Source organism: Lagopus leucura, unplaced genomic scaffold (genome assembly GCF_019238085.1).
Source record: "Lagopus leucura isolate 7727_CA_CO unplaced genomic scaffold, USGS_WTPT01 Super-Scaffold_797, whole genome shotgun sequence".
Classification (NCBI taxonomy): Eukaryota; Metazoa; Chordata; class Aves; order Galliformes; family Phasianidae; genus Lagopus; species Lagopus leucura.
In genome coordinates, this window is record NW_024962259.1 from 4734787 (window position 1) to 4756965 (window position 22179).

General features: G+C 43.4%; 2 protein-coding genes across 3 annotated transcripts; both read right to left on the bottom strand.

Annotated features, from left to right (window-relative positions):
* Positions 1-1407: 1407 nt before the first annotated feature.
* Positions 1408-11024, bottom strand: JPT1 (Jupiter microtubule associated homolog 1). 2 transcript variants are annotated; one of them, XR_006177771.1, is made up of 6 exons: positions 10849-11024; positions 8415-8557; positions 7693-7784; positions 5853-5880; positions 4245-4315; positions 2370-2395 (listed from the first exon to the last, which is right to left on the bottom strand). XR_006177771.1 is itself a non-coding variant. In XM_042865192.1 (5 exons), the coding sequence occupies exons 1-5, from the start codon at positions 10902-10904 to the stop codon at positions 2247-2249; spliced, it is 468 nt and encodes a 155-aa protein (XP_042721126.1). In that variant the 5' UTR covers positions 10905-11024; the 3' UTR covers positions 1408-2246. The 2 variants fall into 2 exon arrangements, 1 of the variants encoding a protein (XP_042721126.1); XM_042865192.1 differs by lacking the exon at positions 4245-4315 and having other exon boundaries at positions 1408-2395.
* A 5461-nt stretch (positions 11025-16485) lies between these two features.
* SUMO2 (small ubiquitin like modifier 2) lies at positions 16486-22173 on the bottom strand. The gene is made up of 4 exons (XM_042865281.1): positions 22073-22173; positions 20692-20823; positions 18617-18688; positions 16486-17167 (listed from the first exon to the last, which is right to left on the bottom strand). Exons 1-4 carry the CDS (start codon positions 22091-22093, stop codon positions 17105-17107), a joined length of 288 nt encoding a protein of 95 aa, XP_042721215.1. The 5' UTR covers positions 22094-22173; the 3' UTR covers positions 16486-17104.
* Between the last annotated feature and the right edge of the window lie 6 nt (positions 22174-22179).

Consider the following 22179-nt stretch of genomic DNA (forward strand, 5'->3'; position numbering starts at 1 on the left):
TTGGCAGGGGGTTGGACTCGATGAGCTCTGGAGGTCCCTTCCAACCCCTACAATTCTGTGATTCTGTGAACTTTCCACAGCCAACTCAAATGACTTTGAAATGACCCAAACTTCATCCTTCCTGCAGAAGAAAGGTGTTTCCCTGCCTGGTACTTTGCAATCCTATTACATATTTGGTACTAAATATACTGTCTTATCGTCATGCCATAGAACAGGTGATAGCTATCCTTTAAGTCAGGAAGTAGAAAGCTGTATTTCTCTCATTACCACAGGTGAGAAACGTGCAGGTAGAAAAAGGGTTTATGGCATTCAGGTTCACAAGAAAAGCCTTATCTTAGTAAAACATTAACTTAACTATTGTGTAAACAGTTATCTGTAAGCTTGTAAATACTTCTCTACAACACTTGCAGCCCAGCCTCTGCCTGCTCTTACTAATGCATGTGGGCCAGAAGTTGAAGCCACTTTGCTCTCCTTTCATTATCAGCCAATCATGCGAAAGGTAACTCAAAAGTCAGGGTGGCTAACTGCCTAAAAACATAAATCAGTTTGGTCCTTTAGCACAGTGCTTCCTGAAAGACAACGCTGCATGCCTGTGAGTTTCAGAGTTTTGCTTCCTCCCCCTTCACTGCAGCTTGAAACACACCAGAGAGAGCTTAAAAACACAAAAGCCAACTGGGGTGTGACAGCTCTGCTGTGAGCGAGCAGCTCCTCTGTGCACACTGGGCACCTTTTTAGCAGACAGCCTGGTGTGCCCAAACTCATCTCCTTGCAAGTGAAGAAGATGTAGCCACGTCTGCTGCTCATGGGGCTCGCAAAGGAAATACAACTTCGCTACTTACTTCCCCCCTCCTAGGCCAGGAAACGGGTAGGCATGGTTTACATGAACCCAGACCACATTCCCTACCTGCTGTGCAAAGAAAGGCCATTAGAGCAAAGCCAGTTTGATAGTCAGCATGTGAAGGAGGGGGTTCTCCACGCCTCACCGGGAAGTTGGGGTATTTTCAGAGCTTTTCAGGAGTGGGAAGGCAGGCTGGCAGACACGCAGCGGCTGTGCTGCACACACTGAGCTCCCGGCCGGCCCTGCCTTCCCACCAGGCGTTCGGTCACCTCTGTCAGGCTGTTCAGGCCCTGACTTAGCAGTTCTGCCACAGAATCTAATTTGGTTTTGAGGAGAAACTTTCATTTCCTCTATTCTGGTAAAACATATCACATGTACCAAGCCACACTGCATGCTTCTTTGAGAAAATTGATGTTTGACTTTTAACATGGAGACAGCATGTGATGATACCCCCAGTCAGGTGTATGCACTCTCCTCTTCTGCTCCATCCCAGCCCTGTTCAGATTAGGGCAGGACAACTGAGAACAATGCAGAACCAAACCCACAAAATAAAATCCACGCAGGAAACATTGCTTCAAAATTTCTATATTATTTACTTTAAGCAACAGTCCAGCTTCATGAAATTACAACACACACTTTAAAGAATGAGATTTTCACCTCATGGTCAAGCACCAGCATGATCATGCACAGCATTGAGTCAGTTGTATTTAAAAAAAAAAAAAAAAAAAAAAGCCCTGTAAGTTTTTATTTATTTCTATAATCCACTCCACCTTTGCTGAATAAAGTCCAAACAAAGCCCCTCCTACCCTCAGGCCAGGTGACTCTGATCATCAGCCCTCTATTTGGCACATACCCTGCTTTACACTAGTCCAGTACCAATGTTTTTTTTAAAGGCAGCATGGTGTACCCTAACCACTTTAAATGGCACAGCAGGGCTCAAGGCATTCACCCTACACAGACAATGAATTCTTTTAGATCCCCGAAGTTCACATGTGGAAGAAGGGACCACTCTTGCTGATCATTTGCTGGCCGCTTTAACCAGGACTTTAGACCCTTGTGTAGCTAAGGGGTTCTAAAAATCTCAGTACAAAAACCCTCTAAAGCACACTCAGAACCTATCTACTTTCCTTTGAATTACATTACTATACTTCATAAAGCTTTCCCTCAAGTCTATCACTAGAAAACACTCATGTAACTTCCAGCAGATCTAGGGGAAAAACACAGGACAAAAGTGGAAAAAAAACCTTGATCTGAAAAAAAAAAAAAAAAAAAAAAGAGTACATAAAGTGCTTCTTTTTAATTGAAAGAAATTCGAGATGTACAGTCAGGCTCAAGTTGTGCAGTTCACAAGCATGGGGGGGAAGGGTGGGCAAAAACAGACACAAGTTCAAGTCAGGAAAGGAAAGGTTTAACCGAGGACTAAGCTGGACTTGCCACCGGGTGGATTTCTCCTGGATGGTGCAGGTGCGGGTGCTACTGGGCTAGGAACAGGTGCAGCAGGCAGGGATTTTTCTTCATTCTGACCTGGAGCAGCCTCTACATCAGCCTCAGTGTTTTCTAGAAAAAAAGAAGCTTTTTTAAGGTGTTTGATGTGGATGATAAAAGCCAGAGGGTTTCTCTGGCTTAGGCAGAAGATCAACTCCTTTGAGTTTTCTCCAGCCTTACAGTCACACAGAGCTGCTGTCATCTGTTGGCAAGACAGACTTCCAGCTGCCTGAAATATTTTTCAGAACCCTGATGCCTTCAGTTGAGTTTCAGGCATTTAAGAGTTGCATTCTCTTAGATGCTATTAGGGGACCCCAGTGATTCAATTTTTTTTATTTTTTAACTGACAAGCAGCTACAATCAACTCTTGTACATAGTGTGTGACCACCCTAATAATTTTAACTCAAATCTGAGCAAGTGCTGGAAATGGAGTCACAGAAGCATCAGTACTTACAAGCAGGAGTTAAGATTCACACCACATTCCCAATTCTGTTAGAGGAGAGAATATCTGACACCTCTGGGACTTCGCATAGAGCAGACCAGGGAATGCAAATCCACATACAGGCAGGCTCAAATTTACATTCCCTGGAAAGCACGTGCCAGTTCCATCTGTTTTAAGTAGTTCTCAACAACCACAAGACAGGACACAGAAGGAATTACTCACAGGAAGCACTTTAGATACTCTATTTTCTCACCATCAGCACTTTTGACCACTTGACAAAACTTAGCCATTGCCAGCAAAATCGAAGACTTAACTGTTCATTACCTCTTCCAGGTCATGGATGAAGGCACCCAATAAAACTAATCTCAGCACCACTTCCCACTGCCCCAACAGCAATTACTAAATCCTGCCTTTCACCTGCTGTTTTTTATCTAGCTTTTTATTACAGGAGATGCTTTTCACCAATGCTGTGGCAACTTAGCATTGCTTTTTAAAAAACCTTTGATGCAAGATTTTATCAGAAACACAAAACCCACTTGTGACCCTCTGCACATCCATGCTTATAATAATCTCCAAGAACTCTGGCAGCTTGTAGTTTCCATGCAACCTCAGATTCTCTGCTGCCTTCACCAACCCACAAGCACATGAGAACAAAGCAGTTAAATACAAAGCCTTAAGCTCAAAGCCTCTGCAGCTCATGTATGCTGCTGCCTGCTTACTCAGCAAGCTGGGAACAATGGCAGCCACGGCCACCATTCACACAGCCCCCAGTGCTTCATTCACAGCAGCCCGTGCTTCAAGCAGACTGCTGGAGTACTGCGAAGAACTCATGATGATAAACTTTCTACTGAACACCAGATTTCACCTTAATGTAATTACAGTCACTTGTGACCGTCTTAAGTGCTGTCTAATTCTCTTTAGTCAGTCCCATTAATCCAGTACAAGGTGCTAACTGAATTTAAAAAAACCTCCTATCACAGGAGACTTCCGGAAAGTTTCTACAGCTTGTTAGAGACTCCTTCAGCCATCCGATACATACACTGGCACTTCTCAGATCAGATGTTGAAGTTCTTTCCTTATCAGAAAGGGTATAATCTCCAAGTTAGTTTGCTGCCAAGTACACTGCAAACTACTGGAACTTTTGATGTGCAAAAGGAACTACAGCGTTCAAACAAGAAGCAAAAACATTTCTGCAAAAGGCACAAGTTCTCTTCTCCTAGACAGACATGACTAATAGAAAGTACATATCCCTCTGGACACTTACCTTAAGTTTTTATAATCAGTTACATACAGAAAATCATTTCCAAAACCAGAAGAGGAAACATCTTTTAATGATGGAAGCTTATTAAAACTATAGTTATGCTGTGAGTTTGTAAGCAAATAGCTTTTTTTGGAAGCATATTCGTTCCCTTGAAAGCCCAGGAGACAGCCATATAATGTCAAGTGCAAAAATCACATGCACGATAAGTGGACGCTCACCAGCTCATGTCTGATATCTCGCACAGCAGGAGTATGAAGCGATGAAGTGACACGGCTAGCTCAACAGGACTCTGTACTCCACATTAAGGTAAAATACCCAAAGCCAACAAGGACGAGATTAATTTAACAGCACATCAAGATTCTCAGGTACTTGTCATATACACCACTTCCAGTGAGCACTAGCTTTCTACTCCTTTCGAAGTACCATCAACAGAAGTTTAACAGCCAAACACGTGCTGACATTTTTATTTTGCCAGGACTGTCTTCAAAAATTTAATTTTTGCCATAGCCACAACAGCAGTAAACTTCAGTTGGGAATGCCAAGTTGTTACTTTACTTGTTCGGAAAACCCCTTTCCAGCATACATTTACTCAGCACTTGCTAAGAACATTTTCCTGTCACCTTCTGGAACCACTCCAAAGGCCCACAAACACTCAACCTGTGAGAATGGCAACTTCCAAGAGCCAGCATATCATTTTCTCACTCTGTTTCGGACAGCTGTTGCTAACTCAAGCAGTCCTGTTTCTGCTGCCTCCAATCTCATGTGTTCTCGCCTCACCACTCCTCCTGACACCACGGTGAGCTGCTTTTAACAAGTACCAGGAGAAGAGCAGAGCCTGCAGACTCAAAGTATCAAAACCACATTCTCCTGCCTGAGGCATGAACTCTAAGTGCGCACACTAGGATGCCAATTAAGAGTAGACAGTCTTGAGAAAGAAATACTGAGCAAGCCTGCACAGTTCTACTAGAAGCAGCATGCTGCATCACAGTCTGCTACAGGAGCAAGATGCTCCAAAGAGCTTTTTGGCCAGAAATACAACACTCAGAGGTAGTTAGCAGGCACTCTGGAAAACTTTTCACCTTCCCAGCAGAAGTCGGTTCAGGATATGGAGATCTTTAAAGATCTTCCACAATTCTAAGGTGTTAGAAGTAACACTTAGAGGTACTTGGTGAACAGACATATTCCTCACATCAGGAAGTCAGCTATTCTCAACGAAAATCTTGGTAAGGAGAGATTTCCAGCGCCAGAGCTACATAAAAAGCCCTCAGGATAAACATACATTCTGCCAGGTGAAATCTGCATTGTGATTACTTACTTCCTTACAAAAAATCAGCATTTAAAAAGCATCAGGAACTTGAAATCTAATAAATGAGGATGCTTTCAGATGCAATAGCTGTTCTTGATTATTTCTGTGAATTGAGCGTTTGCTGTGTGGGAAGACAATAAGACAAAGGTAAAAGCAAAACCTGAAATCTCTGGAATTGACTGTACTATTTAATTACAAGCTACTACAATGTAGTACAATCTATCAATCACACAAGTCTTTGGATGGTATCCACCTTGCCTTACAAATTTAGATCTTGATACCAGATGCTGCTGCTGGCAAAATAAATGAACAGGACTGCTCTCGTTTTTAACGTGATGTCTAACAGAGGCATTCTGCTATTACATTCTGTATCACCACCAGCAATTTCTGATGAAGCACTTAGGTAATTTCATGATCTGATGGGTTCTAACGGCAAACCAAGCTCTCTTGAGATTTTTTTTTTCTCCCATCTTCTTCTATTTTGAGAAAATGTTTTTACAAGCCTGAAGGAGTTACTCACCAAATGTTTCACCACCGCCATCTCCTCCCTAGAAAAGAGAGGAACACATTATAACTTATAGTTCAAAATGTAGTTTTACCTGGCTTCCATTGAGAGGGCACTCACACTGTGACTGATCAAGCCATTGCAGCTGGACACACTGCTCTGCCAAGCAACATTCTGACAGACCCACTGAAGCACTTCTGGACTGACACCACTCTTACAGGCAGATAGCAGAGTAGAGCAAATGGTTCTAGATGCATGTTTCAAGAGATTTAAAACGATGGATTTGTAAGCACCAATTCCTACAGTGAACAATCTTACTTCATCAACTGGTCAGTTATGTAACACAACTCCAGAAGTTTAAAAAAAGATACAGTTGAAGTAATCCCAATGACGTGTAACATCAGTGTACATGCGATGCCCCCACTGTGAAAGATGCGGGTGGCCGTGAGCACTACTGTGTACAGCACCCCTCATTAGGCAGAACTGACAGAAACCAGAACACTGGAACTGTCAAGCAGCAATGACAATAAATTAAGCCATTAGCCATCAGTGTCTCCTCTTTTTTCCTAAGTGACTCTTTCCAACACCTAACGTGTAATTGCTAGTAAAGCCAAGAACATTCATTCCATCTGGTGTATTTAGCTTTTGAGATACCAGTTTCTGACAATGATAAAATTTCTTTCATTACATAAACAGCTAAACATTCTCTTCATGATCAACCTCTTCAGAATGTAACTTGACACAAAGATACAGCAAGTCCTCTAGCAGCAGCAAGGGTTCCACAATAGCATAAGGTTTTAGCAACATTCAATCTATGAAAGTTGATAATTACAAAGTGAACTTTCAGTTGTCAGGATATTAGTACACAAAAATCCCCCTCAGAAGCTCTAGCTTCTGTCTGTAGTTTTAATCACTGCACAACATTAAAATATTTTCTATTATGAGAATCATGATTGCAAAGCTGAGAATGGTAACACATTTATTTAAATAAATAAAACAGAAAATAGAATTAAGACTAAATCATTTATTTTTGTGTTCTGTGGCAGCAGTTACAAATTTATATATCTCACTTTTGTTAACTTGGAACAAGACGTTTTATCTAACAAACAATTCTGAGGCTCAAATACACTTCTAACAACAGAAATGGGTTAAACTGATGATTGATGCCTGCTATCAAAATAAAACCTGTCATTTACAACTCACGAGGGAAAAGATATCTGCCAAAAATTTACCTATCTAGTTCTGTTCTGGAAACCTAAAACTTGAGACATTTCTTGTCCACCTACAGAATTTATTTATGCGAGTGTGAGCCTTCTCATCCTGTTTTCCCCATTAACTGTATTCGTACATAATGCAAAAGCCAGGGTAGGGTAACACTACGAATCATGCTCCATATCGCTATCAAGTAAACAGCTCACATGGAAAGAAACACATCTGATGGCATTACTAAAGGCATCAACACAAATGTAACAAGCATTCCTGCCACTGGGAAGCATGGTGCTGGGTATGAGACCAAATCCCACGTAAGTCAATAAACTCAGAGTTCACTGTAGCTAACCTTTGTGTTAAAACACAACTGCATGCTTAAGGCTGAAGCAAGATCTCACACCACTTCACTGCTGTCCCATCAGGAAGAAAGAAAAGTTAAGAGTCTAGAAAATACACATTTAGAAGAATCCAACCCTTCTACAACATGCAAGAACTATCACGTGGAAAAGGGAACCTGCACAGTAAGAACAGATTTAAGAACAAGGTTTCAAACTCTACAGGGCTTTCAACTGTGCATATGTCACTGACAAAGCAGCCAGAGAGCAATGTAGCCTATTAGCACGCTCTTTACAGGAAGCATACTGACCTTTGGATCTACGTCTCCACAGTTAGCATCAGTTGAGTTTCTCTGTGCTCCAGATGGTTCAGTGTCTTCTCTGATTTCACCTGGCTTTGTCCCTAGCAGCAGAGATTGATTCTAATTAGGCTGCAAGATAAACTTACCAGGAAAGTAGATGAAAAAGTGATGTGGCATGTTTTATTTTCTTTTCCTCCTCCCTCTACTTCTTTTTTGAATTAAAGCTTTACCATTCAAAGTTTGTCCTGGTTCTTTACATAATGACTCACAAATTACAAGAGCATTTTGTGCAGCTGAGGGCATCGCTTAGATGGATAGCACGGTCCCAGGGCCATCTGTTTAGGAAATGATCTACAGAAATGGAAATTTAATCCCAGCTGCAGGTACAACACAAAGCAAAGCTTTCTCTGATTGATCAAGAACAATAAGTACTATCCCATATACTAAGTCACAAGTTTGCCCTACTCTAACATAATTAATCTGGAGAAATTACATCCAAAAATACACTCTCTCTTAGCTACCTGCTTGCAACAACACCTAGGTCCGATGTTTACATATTAAATAAATAATAATAATAATAAATCCCACGTCAGTAATGCTAATTTCTAGCCCTGATCTACAAAGCAAGAAATGAACTTCAGTTTCCAACCACAGACAGCAGCAGCTTCAGGCCAATCCCAAAAATGGATTAATGCATGTCAGCAAACCTGCAAAGAAAGCAGTGTTCTTACCCGACGATTTAGCCCAGGAAGGTGGATTTTCTTCAGGAGTTCCAAAGATGCTGGATGCCATTTTGTTCTTTCGTGTGGGCTGTTCTTTTGGTTCATCAAAACCCAAGGAAAAGTTGGAACCACCGCCAGGAGGACGCAGCACTCTGCAGAGAGATTCAGCCTTACAGCCTGCATTACTAAGCAGCACTCCCAACATACACAGAAAGCCCACTATGCTAAGAGAGCACTGCTGGCTCTTGTAGCAGGTAGCTGCATGGGCTGAGCACTGCCAAATGTAAACATGAGGTGTCTGTATTACAGCGTTTAATAACCAACGCTCACTGTTATGTCTTGACTGCGTAACTCAAACTATAAAACTAAATGGTTTCCCAGAATTCAATCCAGGCATTTTATCTCCACTGCTCTTCTCTTTGGTGTCACTTATCAAAACTAAGTTTCTTTTTAAAGAACCCTGTGAAGGCAATTAATCTTCACATTGGTGGTACAGCAAAGAGTAAACTTTGGCATGAGCCGTAGTGCTGCTTGCAATACTGACGACTGGACTGCAGCCTCTGTCTAGATTTCTCCAATCAGAAAAATTAATTTGGGGCAGGCTACCGGGCTGATGTTAAAAACATTTCAGTACACCAACAGAATGGTGTTTCCAATGCACCCAGTGCTCCCAAATGAAGCCGATGTAGGTAGGGAAGGGACACGTTCCCTCTTCTAACAGTTTAATAAAACACTAGAACTATAAAAAGTCAGAATGTAACAAGCTGTGTTTTCTATGGTGAATACAACAAAGCTGTGAATTCCACACAAAGACGATGTCAGAATTTGCAGCGCCAGCACCACTGCAAACAGCACTTGGATTTTTTGAGGCTTGGTGCCTACTGCGCTGGAGATGTAACTCAGAAACACTTTCCCAGTCTATGGGACTTCAAGACCACGGTAAGAAAATAATGAAAATGTCTGAAATGGGTATTTACTGTTGCTAACCTGATTTTCATTACAAAATCCATCTCCAAATACATAATCAACGGGAAGACCCCAGCCAACTGGGTCATGCGTTTTAAGAAATCCAAGAACACTCCTAAAATTTTCTTCTTCTCCCTTCTGAATGGAGATGATACAATGATCCTGAATTGCCAGTGCCATTTTTTTTTCCTTAAACAGAAGAAGTGCCTGCTTTTTTTTATGCCACATCTGTTGCACTTACCATTACATCATCTTTCTTCTACTACAGCAGCGAAACCACTGCTCTTAACAGTGTAACAGTTTGCAAAGACTTAATGAGATTAACAGAAAAAGTAACTGAAGCAAAAGAGCAATTACTTAAACCATTAAGTGATCATTTCTGCCAATGCTAGACGAAGGTTCATTAGAAGATTCTCCCAGTCCTGAGGTATTTGAGCGTGCCTCAGCAAAGCACTGTTCTTAACATCACACCTGGCACCCGCAGTGCTGCACTGAGAATCCGCCCATATTTAGGAAGGGCTTTTCAAGTGTTTTTTGTTAGTTACTGTTCCGCCAAGCCAAAGCCATATTGAGAAGACGGCCGCCAAAGCGCGGCGCTGACCGCGACCCTTCCAGGCACCTTCCCGAAGTTCCCTTTGTTCCAAGAGCCGCTCCGCGCGAGCTCCAGGTCCGGCTCCAGCTCCGTCCGGGCCCGCCGAGTCCCGCGCTTCCTGACGCCTCGAGGCCCGGGGGTGCGGAGCCGAGGAAAGGCGTCACCCCCACTCCCTCCCCCTCCCCTCGAGCATGCTCGCTGCGAGCCGGGTATGAGCCCGTTAAAGCGGTCGTACACAATGAGATTAACGAAACGGACACCGCCGCATGGCGGTGAGGGCACCGCGGAGCGGGCGGCGGTCACCCGCGCGAGGGGAGAAAGCTTGGTGCGCAGGTAGGGCGGGGGGCGAGGAGGGCGGCGGAGCAGACAATAGAGCCGCCTCGGCCCCACCCAAACGCCGGATCCGCTCGGCGCGGTGCGGGCAGGGGGGACGACGGCAGGCATCGAGGAAGGGGAGCGGAGCGGCGATCCCCGGGGCGCTCCGGCTGCGCGGCTGCGCCGGGCCGAAGGATTCGCCTGCCTTCTTTGTTAGGAAGCGGCTGAGGCGGGCGGCTGCCCAGGGCGAGTCCTGCGAGCTCCCACCCTCGCGGCTCGCCCCCCACCCACAGCCATCGCATGGCTCGGTTCCTTCCCCTCCCTGCCGAGCCCCGAAACGGCCGGCTGTGCCTTCGCTGGGTGCGGCCCGCCCCCGCCTCCTGCTCGGCCCGGCGTGTTCCCAGCCCCGACCCAGCCGCTGCTCATGCCTCCCCGGCCGGCGTCGCCCCGGGGTCCGTCCGCTGCTCCCTCCCGCCGCCTGCAGAGCCTGAGCTGACGGGGAACCGCAGCCCCGCCACGCGCCGCCCTAACGATCCCGAAGGCCTCGGAGCCCCTTCTTCCCCTCCGGACCTGGAGCTGTTCCTGCCGCTGGGGTCCATGCCCGAGAAGATGGTTGTGGTGGTCATTGCGGCAAGGATGGAGAAGACGGGGGAAGGGCTCCGTTAAGGCGCTGGTGAAAAGTGACGGTACTGGGAACGGAGCTCCCTCCCCCCTCGCCGTACCCTCACCGCTGCCGGTGACAAACGCAGCCCCCGCCCGCCCCTGCCGCAGCTTTTATGCAGCGCGTAAGGCCCGCCCCCCTAGCTGTCCTCTCAGTGGACGGTTCAAACACAACGCCGAGTTTCTATTAGACAACGCCTTGCCACTCTACCCTTCGGCCCGCCTCGCCGTCTATTCTGAGGCGTCCCGCCTCATCCCCTAAATCTCATTGGTCGAGCAATACGTCGGCTCCACAGCAACCGACCGCACCTGCACGATGAGGGCTTTCGTTAGCGATTGGCGGAAGGACGCGCCGCTCACTTAAGGTGCACCGGGATTGGCTTCTCCGCACGTGAGACGACACAAAAGTCACCGCGCCGCTTCCCTCTGTAGGCCGCTCCTCACTTCAGGGGCCGCGGGCCATGTGCGCCCGTCCCACCACCCGTTTGGCCACCCCTGCAAAGGATCCCTCACGCCCGTGCCCACGCTGGGAGGGAACCTGGCCTGCAGTAGCCGCAGAGCTCCTCGGAGTGCACCAATCTACGTTCGAACAATAGCCGTAGCGGCCATCGCAGTGCCGGGGCGTCCGGCGAGGCCGTGGCCGCCGCCTGCGAAAGGCGGGCTGGCGCGGCGCACGACGCCGTCCGCTGAGTAGAGCGTCCCCCCTCAGCAGCGGGGCGCCCAGCCCTGCGGCTGCACGGAACCGCAGCTCCGCCTCAGTCTGACGCGGAATCTCCAGGCCGCACAGCTGCAGGCCTCGCCGATCGCTTCGCTCCAAAACGGACGCACAGGGACCGCCCGGGGAAACGTGCCTTTCATTCGTACTTCAATGGTACGTGCTTAAGGAAGAGGGAAAGAACACCCGTGTCTGCTCCGGACGTCGCTCCCAATCTGCACTAACAACAGCCTTTAATACCCTCCAAACACTTTGGATTTAAAATCTTAAAAATACTCATTTTTGGTCAGGAAACCGCAACTTCTGGTTGTGTTGCTTCACTCCACGTATAACATGAAATCAATTGAATAATCAGCCTTAATCAGCCTACTCAGGAAGGAGTTGAACTGCTACAACTACAAAAACAGGACCGTGTTACTTTACTCTTTAAAGCTAAGATCTATAAGAAACTCCTGTTAAAAACAAAACAAATACCATCGCTATTGAAGTCCCCAGGGAATACTGTCCCATCATGCCTTCCTGAAGTTACATTAAAGGCAAATTTTAATCTACACGAAGCATCTGCTCTCTTGGGAACTTTCAGAAATATTTTGTCACTGAAAAGCCTTTTATTCAAACCCACAGGATCTGAATCTTAAGTCTGAACACTCCTATGGCCCTTAGAAATAAATTTTATTATTAATACTCTTATTTATTTTAAATGTGGAGAAACTCATTTACTCTGACAAAGCTAGTTTCAAAATACAGCTTTAAGATTCTAAAACTTCAGTATTTCCAAGTGACTCCACCGATCTCTGAGGTGCTGAGACAGCCCTGCATGCAGGTTAGGCTTTAAATAAAAGCTGCTTTGCCAATTGTTTACTAATAACAAGATCAAGAGAGTTACAAAGATTGTCACAGAAACTGGACTTACACTCGTCTCCAGGGTCATGAGATTTGACCAGCGATTCTCCTGCTTTAACCAAACAATTCCATCAGTTGCTGAAACTCATCCTGCAATGAATGTAAAAAACATCTGGAACTCTGAACGAGGCTCCAGAAAATGTACATCAAGGCTAGGCAAGGAGAGATACTGCTGGTTTGTGAAAAGCCTCAACTTGATGATCCTTCCAAGACCAAGGGCTTTTCATGCCAGTCTCAGATACTTACGACAGTCACAGAAGACATTCCCCCCTATCCCCAAGCACATAGTACCAAAAAGAGGTTTTGACTCAATCTTGTCTTCTCCCATCCATTCACTCACAACTCAAACTAAATTTCAGCTAACCATTTCTGCTCCAGATGGATTGAGCAGGCCAAGCCTTGCATCTGAAGTGTCTGTTCATGGAAGGCAGGTATCACACAGGTTAGGTTCAAGCTTATCCTTCTAAGCAGATGCTGTATTTTTCAAGAGTGTTAAAGCAATTAATCCCATGCCACAAGTGAAAAAATGGGAAATGTCTGAAATGAATTATCTTGAAGGCCAACCAAAACTAAGGACAGGGAACAAACTCCAGTCTATCATGCTACGTCTTCACTACCAGGGAAAAATGCTGTAGTAACAGAACACAGTTTGGCAACAAGCTAACAGCCAGAACAACATCAGTAATCCAAAGATTGAAGTACATTAGGTCACAGGTGTACTAGAATTAAAAATAATTCAAGTTACTTAAATGTTTCTAGACCTTTTTTTTTATAATACAGAACAGTGTATTACATAAGCTGATAAAAAGCACACAAGGAGGAGGCTACTATCTAAACTATTAAAAACCCTCCAATTTAATTTTCATTTTCAATTTAATAGATAAAGATCAAGGAAGCATTTTGCTTGTTTGTTTTCAGATTTGAAAATATATTGCTATTCTTTAGAAATTGAATTGTTTCCAACTGGCTAAAGCATAGAAAGCATTATGTCTTTGAGCCAGCCACATTATGCTTTTTCATTAATATTGCAGTAGGGTCGCAACAGAATCAGTATCCAGCAGACAAAGTGACAGCACTTGGATTACACTGTCAGATTCAGAAGTAACCAAGTAAAGGTACCAGGAAAGAAATATTGCTCTGAGAAAATGACCTGTATTTGACCGTAACCTTTGCAGAGATGTATCTGTTTTGATACCACTGTTAATTACCTTGCAGCAGCAATTATTTTAATAGGATTGCAGGGATTTTTTTTCTTTTTATCGACATCACCATATGCCAGTATAAGAATCTGTCTTGTTATCACCTGGAGTTTTTCCTTACACACTTAACAGTTCAGCACATGCCATTTCAGAAATGCCTTGTACTTCTAGGGTGCAGATTTTCAGATGTTAACTGAGTAGGGGTTTCACTCAAAGCCAATTTGAAAATCGTGAGTAATGATTTAATTGGCTTGAGCTTTTGAAAGATCCCAGCTTTTTAGTAAACATTAAAAACTTACCTGTCAACCAGCGTGACAAGACCTCTTTGCCAATTTTCCTTTATCTTCTGATATGTGCACTTCTGGCAGTTCCTTGGGCTACTACAGCAAACACAAGATCTATCAGAAATTAAGCCAGATCAAAAACCTGAAAATCTCCCAATAATGCGGTCTGAATGGATGGTTTACAGCCCTGTGACTTCATACTACTTCTGAACTGCTGAACTTAGCTATACCTTTTTACAGAAGATGAAGTCACAGGAAAATCACCGAAGTCCCAGCAAACAGCAACTCACAGGTGAATCCTCTAAGCAACACAGGGGTAGTGCTAACAAGGAAGAAGTTCTGTCACAAGGCAAGTATTTGCATAACCACAAAAGAATTCTAAAAAACTAGTTGAGGGGGAAAAAGTCAGCATTCATCACCTTACATACACCTCACGCTGTACTGTTCAAGGAACTATTCTAGAAATGTCAGGAGCCATCTCAGATGAATAGCAAAACAGTGTTAGGAACTGATAGATTTAAGTGATCAGTGCCTCCTCATTTCTTTTAGGAGCGTGATGTCAAATGCTAAAGGAAAATTCAATTTATGATGGAGTATTTCCACGGCTGCCACATCAATTGAATGCCACAGAAGAAAGTTTTTCTTATACTTTTGTACAGGAGAATTTTGGTTATAGCTAGACACAATTCATTTCTAGATGGCCTCGCTTTATCAACAGAACATATTACAAGAGCCCTGCTCCTAAGTTAATGACAGATGAAGTACCACTGTATGAATTAATGAAATTAAGACACTGTTTTTGAAAGCATACTGCTCCACAGCTGTCACTTGACTTTTGTTGCCTCAGGAAAGAAAGATATTAGACAAGATACGGCAGGGAGTATTGAGCTCCACAGTCTTAACTCAGGCTAAAAAAAAAGAAAAAAAAAAAGCTGTACTTAAGGAGACCTCACCCTTTCTTCAGAAACTAGAACAAGTCCAAACATCTTTTTTTGGCCAAACAAAATAAAGACAACTTTCACCTGGGAGAAGTCCTGGCATGACATCCAATTGAAAGAATTCTATACGGTGCTATCAGTTGTCTAGCCAGGTTGGAAGCCAGAGATTCCAAAGTCTGAGAGGAATATATTCTATGTCTAACCTATGGAAGGCATTGAAACATATCCACCCTGCTTTTTTTTTTTTTTTTTTTCCTCCAGGCCTTCATAACTCTATCTATGAAAACATTCGTTCACAAAATAGCAATTTTGACCTTGCAATGTGCCACAGAAGTCTACGAGATACATGCCAGAATAAGAAATTATCCAGTTAGCATGAGATTTGTCTAAAAGTTACAACAATGGCACAGAAGTGAAATCCTTCAGCTACACAGTCAAAAACAAACAAAAAACCAAATACCATCTTTCTAAGTCTACTTTACATGCAATTAATTTAACATTAAATAACTTAAAATCATGATGTAAATTGAACAAATAATTGTCCATGCACTAAATGCATGAGTCCATCACTTTGGCACAAAATCAAAGGATGTCCTGATCCAGCAGACTCAGGCCAAGCACATATCAATTGCTTCTTGAACTGACTGTTACAAAAACTATCACCACAAGGTAAGCTCTGCTAACAGTACCTAAAAGGGCATTAACTACTCGCAACTACCAGAAATACTTGAACATTCCTAGGACATTAGGGAATGCATTGGGTCTGCTGAGCAGACAGTTCTATAATCTTTCACATTCACAGGTTTCACTGCAACCTCTCATCTCCCCCAGGAAAACTGAAGAACCACAGCCCTGTGGAAAAAAATAATGAAAAGCATCATTGTTGCTCTCCCAGCGTGCCGAGGAGACACAGCCTTTCCTCCCCTTCAGGCGGGAACACTGCAATGGTAAACCAAAACTTGGAATCCTCATCATCATAGCTGAATACACCCAAAAAGAAAACTCATTTTTTTATTTTTGCTTTACATTTCCAAGCATCTCCCATTTGATACCATGGCAAACTGAATGTTTAACAAAATGAATGTCTCTTTATAACTTAACGTTTACATCAAAAGGCATTCAAACACAAAGTATTAAATATGCTTTTGTAACAACATTGGTGCTTCTAAGAAAGACTGACAAAAAGAACCCAACCCAAAACCATAGGCAAGTAGGTCCAGTATAATGCAGTTTGCCTAATCAAACATTTTTGGCTTAGCAGAACATACACACGAATCAAAATAAGAGAAAGCAGACTTCTATTTCCAGTTCCATTGCTGGTTGGCTGGCTGAGAGCTCTCAGGGAAGCCTTTCATTTTCCAACAGTCTTCCCACTGCAACTGGGGAGTATGTTTATTTGCTTACCACACAGAAAATTAAGAAATGAAAAACATAAAGTGCTGCAGAGAAATAGCTACAAGTTCTGAGTACTATTATTCCACAGGGGAGGAAAAAAAAAAGAAAACTGGTTATTTTAAACAAGAAGTTTATTTAAACAACAAGACGCTTTACTAGAAGGGAGAACTACCTAGGATTTTTTTTTTTTTAAGAGTAATTTACCCCTACTTAGACAGATTGCTCTACAATGTAACAGCTACGTACAAAAAAGTTATAAAATTGTCCTTGGTTTTACAATGATAAAAGAAAAACATTGAAATTATCCAATCAAACAAAGTATGTAAGGTTTTTGTTTTTAAACAAGGAGAGCAAAATAACTTACTGGAATATAAAGATAAAAGTAGAAGGAGCATGCCACTAATGGAGAAAGGGGCATTTTCACAGAACCAGTTTGTTTTCCCACCCCATCTCCATTAAATGTTGATCAAAACATACCATTGGCCATTTAGTTAAAAAAAAAAAAATGCGTTTTGTCTGTGCACATACACCAGTTACTTTATGTACAATAGAAGGAATAGGAAAAAAAAAAAATCAAGAGAGAGAAGAGAGAAAACTATACTGCAGTAGTCAGGATGTGGCTGAACCAAGTCTTATTTTTCTAATTGTGAACGTGTTGCCTGTGGGAGCACAGTTCTGGAGAGGAAAGTAGCAGGTTCTTTTTTTGTGGTTTGTTTTTTGTTTGTTTGTTTTTTAGTAAACTCCTCCTGTTTGTTGCTGGAACACATCAATTGTATCTTCATCCTCCATTTCCAACTATAGCAGAAAAGAGAAAAAAAGCTTTCAACTACTATAAGCTGGGTTGTTTTCACATTTCCTTTCTTCATGTTTGTTACGCAACTTATCCAGCCCAGCCCCACTCCCCTCCATCATCATCATCACTTTGTGCATTTAACCTACGTCACCATGATTCAAAAGCAAAGAAACGATGTGGAAATAAATGCCAGTGGGTAACTTGTCCTGCAATTAATGCTTGTACATAACTTCAGGGCGCACTGTGGAATTCCTATGGAAAAGATCAATGTTTCTAATACTTTCATTTTATTGCCTGCTTTGCCACTGCATCTTCTTTCTCCTGTTTAATTCCTCCATTTACCTTAGAACACTGCCACAATTCCATTTTGTTGCTGTTGTTCAAATGTGCAAATGGCTTCGGCTACAGCACTAAAGAAAGCATACTACGATTAAAGCCCCTAGGCCAACCAGGCAGTAGAACAGACAGTCAGTAACTGCGAACAAATAAAACATTTTATATGGTCAACAACGCAACACTCTGCCCGTGAGAAGCAGCAACACTGCATCACTGCGATTCTTGCTCGCCCTGTAAGGTCTGTGGTTGCTGTTCCTGGATGCGTTACCTACTGACAAAACCTGCACCAAGACTAGAAATACAACTTGTAAGTTATAGCACCTTTTTCAAACAGCCTCAATTTCTGCTCCAAGAAATCAAACTGGTCTATGGCATTCAGTGCAGGTATAAAGAGACTGATCCTCAGCTTCAGGATAACATGGATGGAGAGAAAGGCACCGTGTTGCTTCAATTCTCAGCATTTGAAGTTTGAAAGTTCCATAGATTGTGGTTGTAAGAAGCACATTCTCAGGAGAATCTGCCATAAACCTTCTAAAAATAAGTCTCTTATTTTGTAATGAGTAATTCTAAAAATCATATAAAACTGTAAAATTCTATTTAAATGCAGCTACGTGGAGCAATACAGAAAAACAGTTAAGTGACAGTGAACCACCTGGGTGTTGGAATGGCCTTTGCTTTAACCACATTATAGACTACCTGAACTCCATGATATTCGTTAATTTTATGCCATTGAAACACAGCTTCAAATTACAAATAGCAAAAAAATGACTTTTGTGTTACAAAATGCAAGTTTACAGGCAGGGTCTCTGATAACACCCGTTATAAAAAACCTTTATGAAAAAAATGAAGTTACCGCTTCAGGAAAAACTCACTTCTTACCTTACTGGTTCTTATTTCAGAGCTGTGACTCAATAACCTGGCAGTCTTGCAAGATTCACCACCTACTAACATGGTACTTCACCTCTATTGCTACAATGATACAGGCTTGCTATGCAAAGCACACAAGGAGTCTCAGATTTGATTTCCAACAGTTCTAAAGTAGGTCTATCGGAACATCAGCAACAACTTCTGCAGCAACTTTCAAATACAGCCCTTTAGTTTTGCTTTCTGTTTACCTGTGCAGGTGTGTCTGTTTCATTAATTGGCTGTCCATCGAACCGGAATCTGATTTGCCTCATCGACAACCCCTGGGCAAAGAGAAGCAACACAAAAGGAGCTATGTTTTGTAGAAACCACTCACTACTTTTCTCTTTAACTTGTTACTAGAATTGTGGTACAGTCACTAAAAGCCATCATTCATGATGCATAAAGCAGTTTTCATACTCCCCTCATGCACTCATTTCAAAGCATTTCATTACAAGTCCTTGCAATCTGTTTTGCATTAAACACTGTATTGTGTCCAATTACTAAGAGAAGCAGCAGTGTCCACCCTCTGACTGAAAGTTACAGTAATTTCTCGCATAAAGTTGTCACCCCAAAGGCTAAGATTTTTATAATGCTTTGTAATAATAATTCACTGGGAAAAAAAAAAAAAAAAAAGTAGATACAGCACTTTGAATAACAAGTGTTGAACAGTAACACTAAGAACAGCTTTTTCGCTCTTTCCCAAAAGCAAAGGTATCCTAAAACATTTTCCCAGGAAAGCAACAGCTGCCTATTAGCATAGGATAGTAGCATAGGACGACCAATGGCAACTTTTTGACCTTGAACAAGAAGCCAATAGAACAAAGTTTCTCCATATACAGGTGAAATGAACTTTCCAAAGAAGTTAATATTCTGAATACCAGAATTATTACAGAGCGTTTTGAACCAGCATCTCTACCACACACACCAGTCATTTTGCTGGCCTGTTCCAACCCACAAAAGATTACTACTCATTCCTGCTTAAACCAGCGGAGAAGTTTCTGTGTCCCCTCTCCCTAAACATACAGGAAACCCACAGGGCTCTGAAGTCAGTGCAGTGCATTGCATGGCTCTGCTTTGGCACCCCTCAGAAAAGGAGCCCCAGTTTAGCCATGCAATAACACATGTAATACAGAACGAAACAGCCTAATGATGACTTTTGGGAAGTTTTAAGGAAAAATTTGTTAAAGAATATTATGAGCAAAATTTCTGTTAAGACTTCATAGATCACAGTGAATACATTCTTCTAGTGCGTCTAAGATTCTGCAACATTCACTCAAAACATCATCTTATTTAGGAAAAGAAGTGGCTACGTGTCAGGACAGCAACCGGTTCTGCAGAGCTGTGTTCTCAGACTTTGCCTTTCCTAAAATACACACTTGCCTATTTAGAAACCTTTGGGTTTTTTTGCAGGTTCTCGAGGACTTCTGAGCTTAATAAATGCTAGCTGAAAAAAATACTAAAAAGCTGTACCTTTGTGGATATTAATCTCACCAAGAGTATATTTCAATAATTATTTCAAGAGGGGGAAAGTGGTCTTAAATAGTCTTGATCTTTTAAACATATAATTCATGGCTCAGTCACTGCCATTTTCATCTACTACATGCAATATGTCTTTTCATTATTGAAAGTTGCTAAATTCTGTTATATACAGCTTCTACCTCTGTAAAATCAAACCTGAATCACTGCTTAAGAATTTTAATACTGAGTATGCCTAATTAGCAGTATGAACAAAGTCTGACTTTCAGATTGACAACTAGATGGCATCAGGAAAAAACAAGCCTCATCATTATGCTCCTTCCTAAGGTAGATGTTAAACACTTTTAGACCTTGAGACGCTAATTGACATTCTGTCATTTTAACAAGGAAGCATTAAGCTAAGAAATCAGAATTCTATGAGCAATCCAGTAGTTAAGTCAGTGTTATAACACATGCTGATCACCCAACTCTCCCCTAAGTTCTTTCTGCAGGTTCCTAACTCACCCTTTGCACTCTACCAATTTTGAGACACAGAGCAACGGCCCCCACCTACGATCCAGATTTCACAAAGATAATCCAGATTTCACAAAGATAACCCACCTTCGTTTAACCCATTTCCTGTCACCACTCTCAGTCCTTTCTAGAACAGATCCTAAGAACAATACACCCTCACCACACAATTAGCTCCTGTTAAGCTTCTATCATTCTGTATATTTACACAGTTTAAGACTTCACCGCTTTCATCCAGCCCTTAGGAGATGCCCTCTCCCCAAGAAAACCCTCTGGTGTGTTGAGGCAAGATCCATACCTGTCGTTCACAATAGGCTTTCATTAGTTTACTAAGTGGTGTATGCCTCTTAATCTTAAACTGCACCACAGACCCATCTTGCCCTGCCACCTTCAGATTAATGTGGTCATTGTTTTCAGTCTTCACTCCTTCCTGTTGAGGAAATTAAAAAAAAGTTTTCTTAAAAGCTATGAAATGAGAAGTTCACATTTTATCAAAGCGCAACAGGTCATTAAAAATGAGGAAATAAAGTTATTTACCAACATGAAATGCTAAGTGGGAAGTAAAGGGCAGTGCAACTTGGGCAATAAGTAACAACAAACACTAACAGCAATGAGAGTTGTCACTCCTGAGAGTGGTTCATGAGCAAAGTGGCAGTGAACAGCACCATAGCAGGAGTTAAAAAAAAAAAAAAAAAAAAAAAAAAAAAAAAAAAGTTATGTCTATCAAGGACACACTAACACACAGCACTGAGTTACCAATCAAAGGAGTAAAACCACGTGTGACCGTAATCCCAAACACTGAGGAGGCCATTTCACACTTTATCTCAAACTTTTTGGAACTCTGCTAAGAGACTCCTCAAGAGAAGTTTAGCACACTTTAAGGGGTTGCGTTTTGAAAAGGCGACTAAGTCTGAACAGCAGCAGCTTTCTCCTCCATAAAGCGCTTCGGAGGCGCTCCCGCAGCGCCGTCTGACGCCACTGCTGCACACCGGAGCCCCGCGGGGTTTTACAGCCACCGCCTCCCGGGGTCCCGCAGCGCGCGGAGCGCGGCCGCCATGTGACAGCTCCGCACCGCCTCCCCCATTATTCCTCAGAGTCCGTTTAAAAACAGAAAAAGGAAAGAAAGCAAAAACAAAAAAAAAAAACAAAAAACAAAAAAAAAGAGGAGGAAAGGAAGAAAGGATTAAAAAAAAAAAAAAAGAAAAAAGAAAAAAAAGAAGCCGGGCAGCGCCGTTTGCCGGCTGCGAGCTCTCGCCGCGGTCGGGTCTGTCGGTTTTATTTTCCTGTCGGAAGCCGAAGCGCCGCGCGCTCCCTCAGGGCCCAGAGCCCCGGGGCGGGCGGAGCACGAGAAGGGCCGGATGGGCCGAGGGATGCTGCGGCGGCAGCGCACGGAGCGGCCGGGTCCGGCCCCGCGAGGAGGAGGAAGGCAACGGCAGCAACCGCCTCCGGCGCTGCCTCTCCCCGAGGAGGGCGGGCAGGCGGGCAGCCCGCGTTCCCCCCCCGCCCTGCCCGGCGATCCTCCGCCCGCCCCGGCCGCGCTCCCCGGCGCCGTTCCGCGCAGGAAAATGGCGCGCAAAGGCGGCGCGGCCCTGCCCGGCCCCGGCCCCGGCGCGGCTCCCGGGCCCCCCGCGGCCGCCCGAAGGACGAAGCCGAGGGGGGAGGGGAGGCGCCCGCCTCACCTTGGGCTTCTCGTCGGCCATGGCGAAGTCAGCGGTGTCCGGGACGCTCCGAGCGCTTCACAAAGGGGGGGAAGGATCGACCGAGCGCGGCGGCGGAGAGAGGAGGG

What these genes read in the sequence shown, in the direction of transcription:
- JPT1 (XM_042865192.1), bottom strand. Translation starts at nt 10,904, where the DNA reads ATGACCACCACAACCATCTTCTCGGGCATGGACCCCAGCGGCAGGAAC. An exon ending in GTGGAGACGTAGATCCAAAG is followed by an intron (nt 5,881 to 7,692) that starts GTCAGTATGCTT and finishes TCTCTTTTCTAG; the next exon opens with GGAGGAGATGGCGGTGGTGA. An exon ending in TGGCGGTGGTGAAACATTTG is followed by an intron (nt 2,396 to 5,852) that starts GTGAGTAACTCC and finishes CTTTTTTTCTAG; the next exon opens with AAAACACTGAGGCTGATGTA.
- SUMO2 (XM_042865281.1), bottom strand. Translation starts at nt 22,093, where the DNA reads ATGGCCGACGAGAAGCCCAAG. An exon ending in TGGCCGACGAGAAGCCCAAG is followed by an intron (nt 20,824 to 22,072) that starts GTGAGGCGGGCG and finishes TTTCCTCAACAG; the next exon opens with GAAGGAGTGAAGACTGAAAA. An exon ending in AAACAGACACACCTGCACAG is followed by an intron (nt 17,168 to 18,616) that starts GTAAACAGAAAG and finishes TTTCTGCTATAG; the next exon opens with TTGGAAATGGAGGATGAAGA.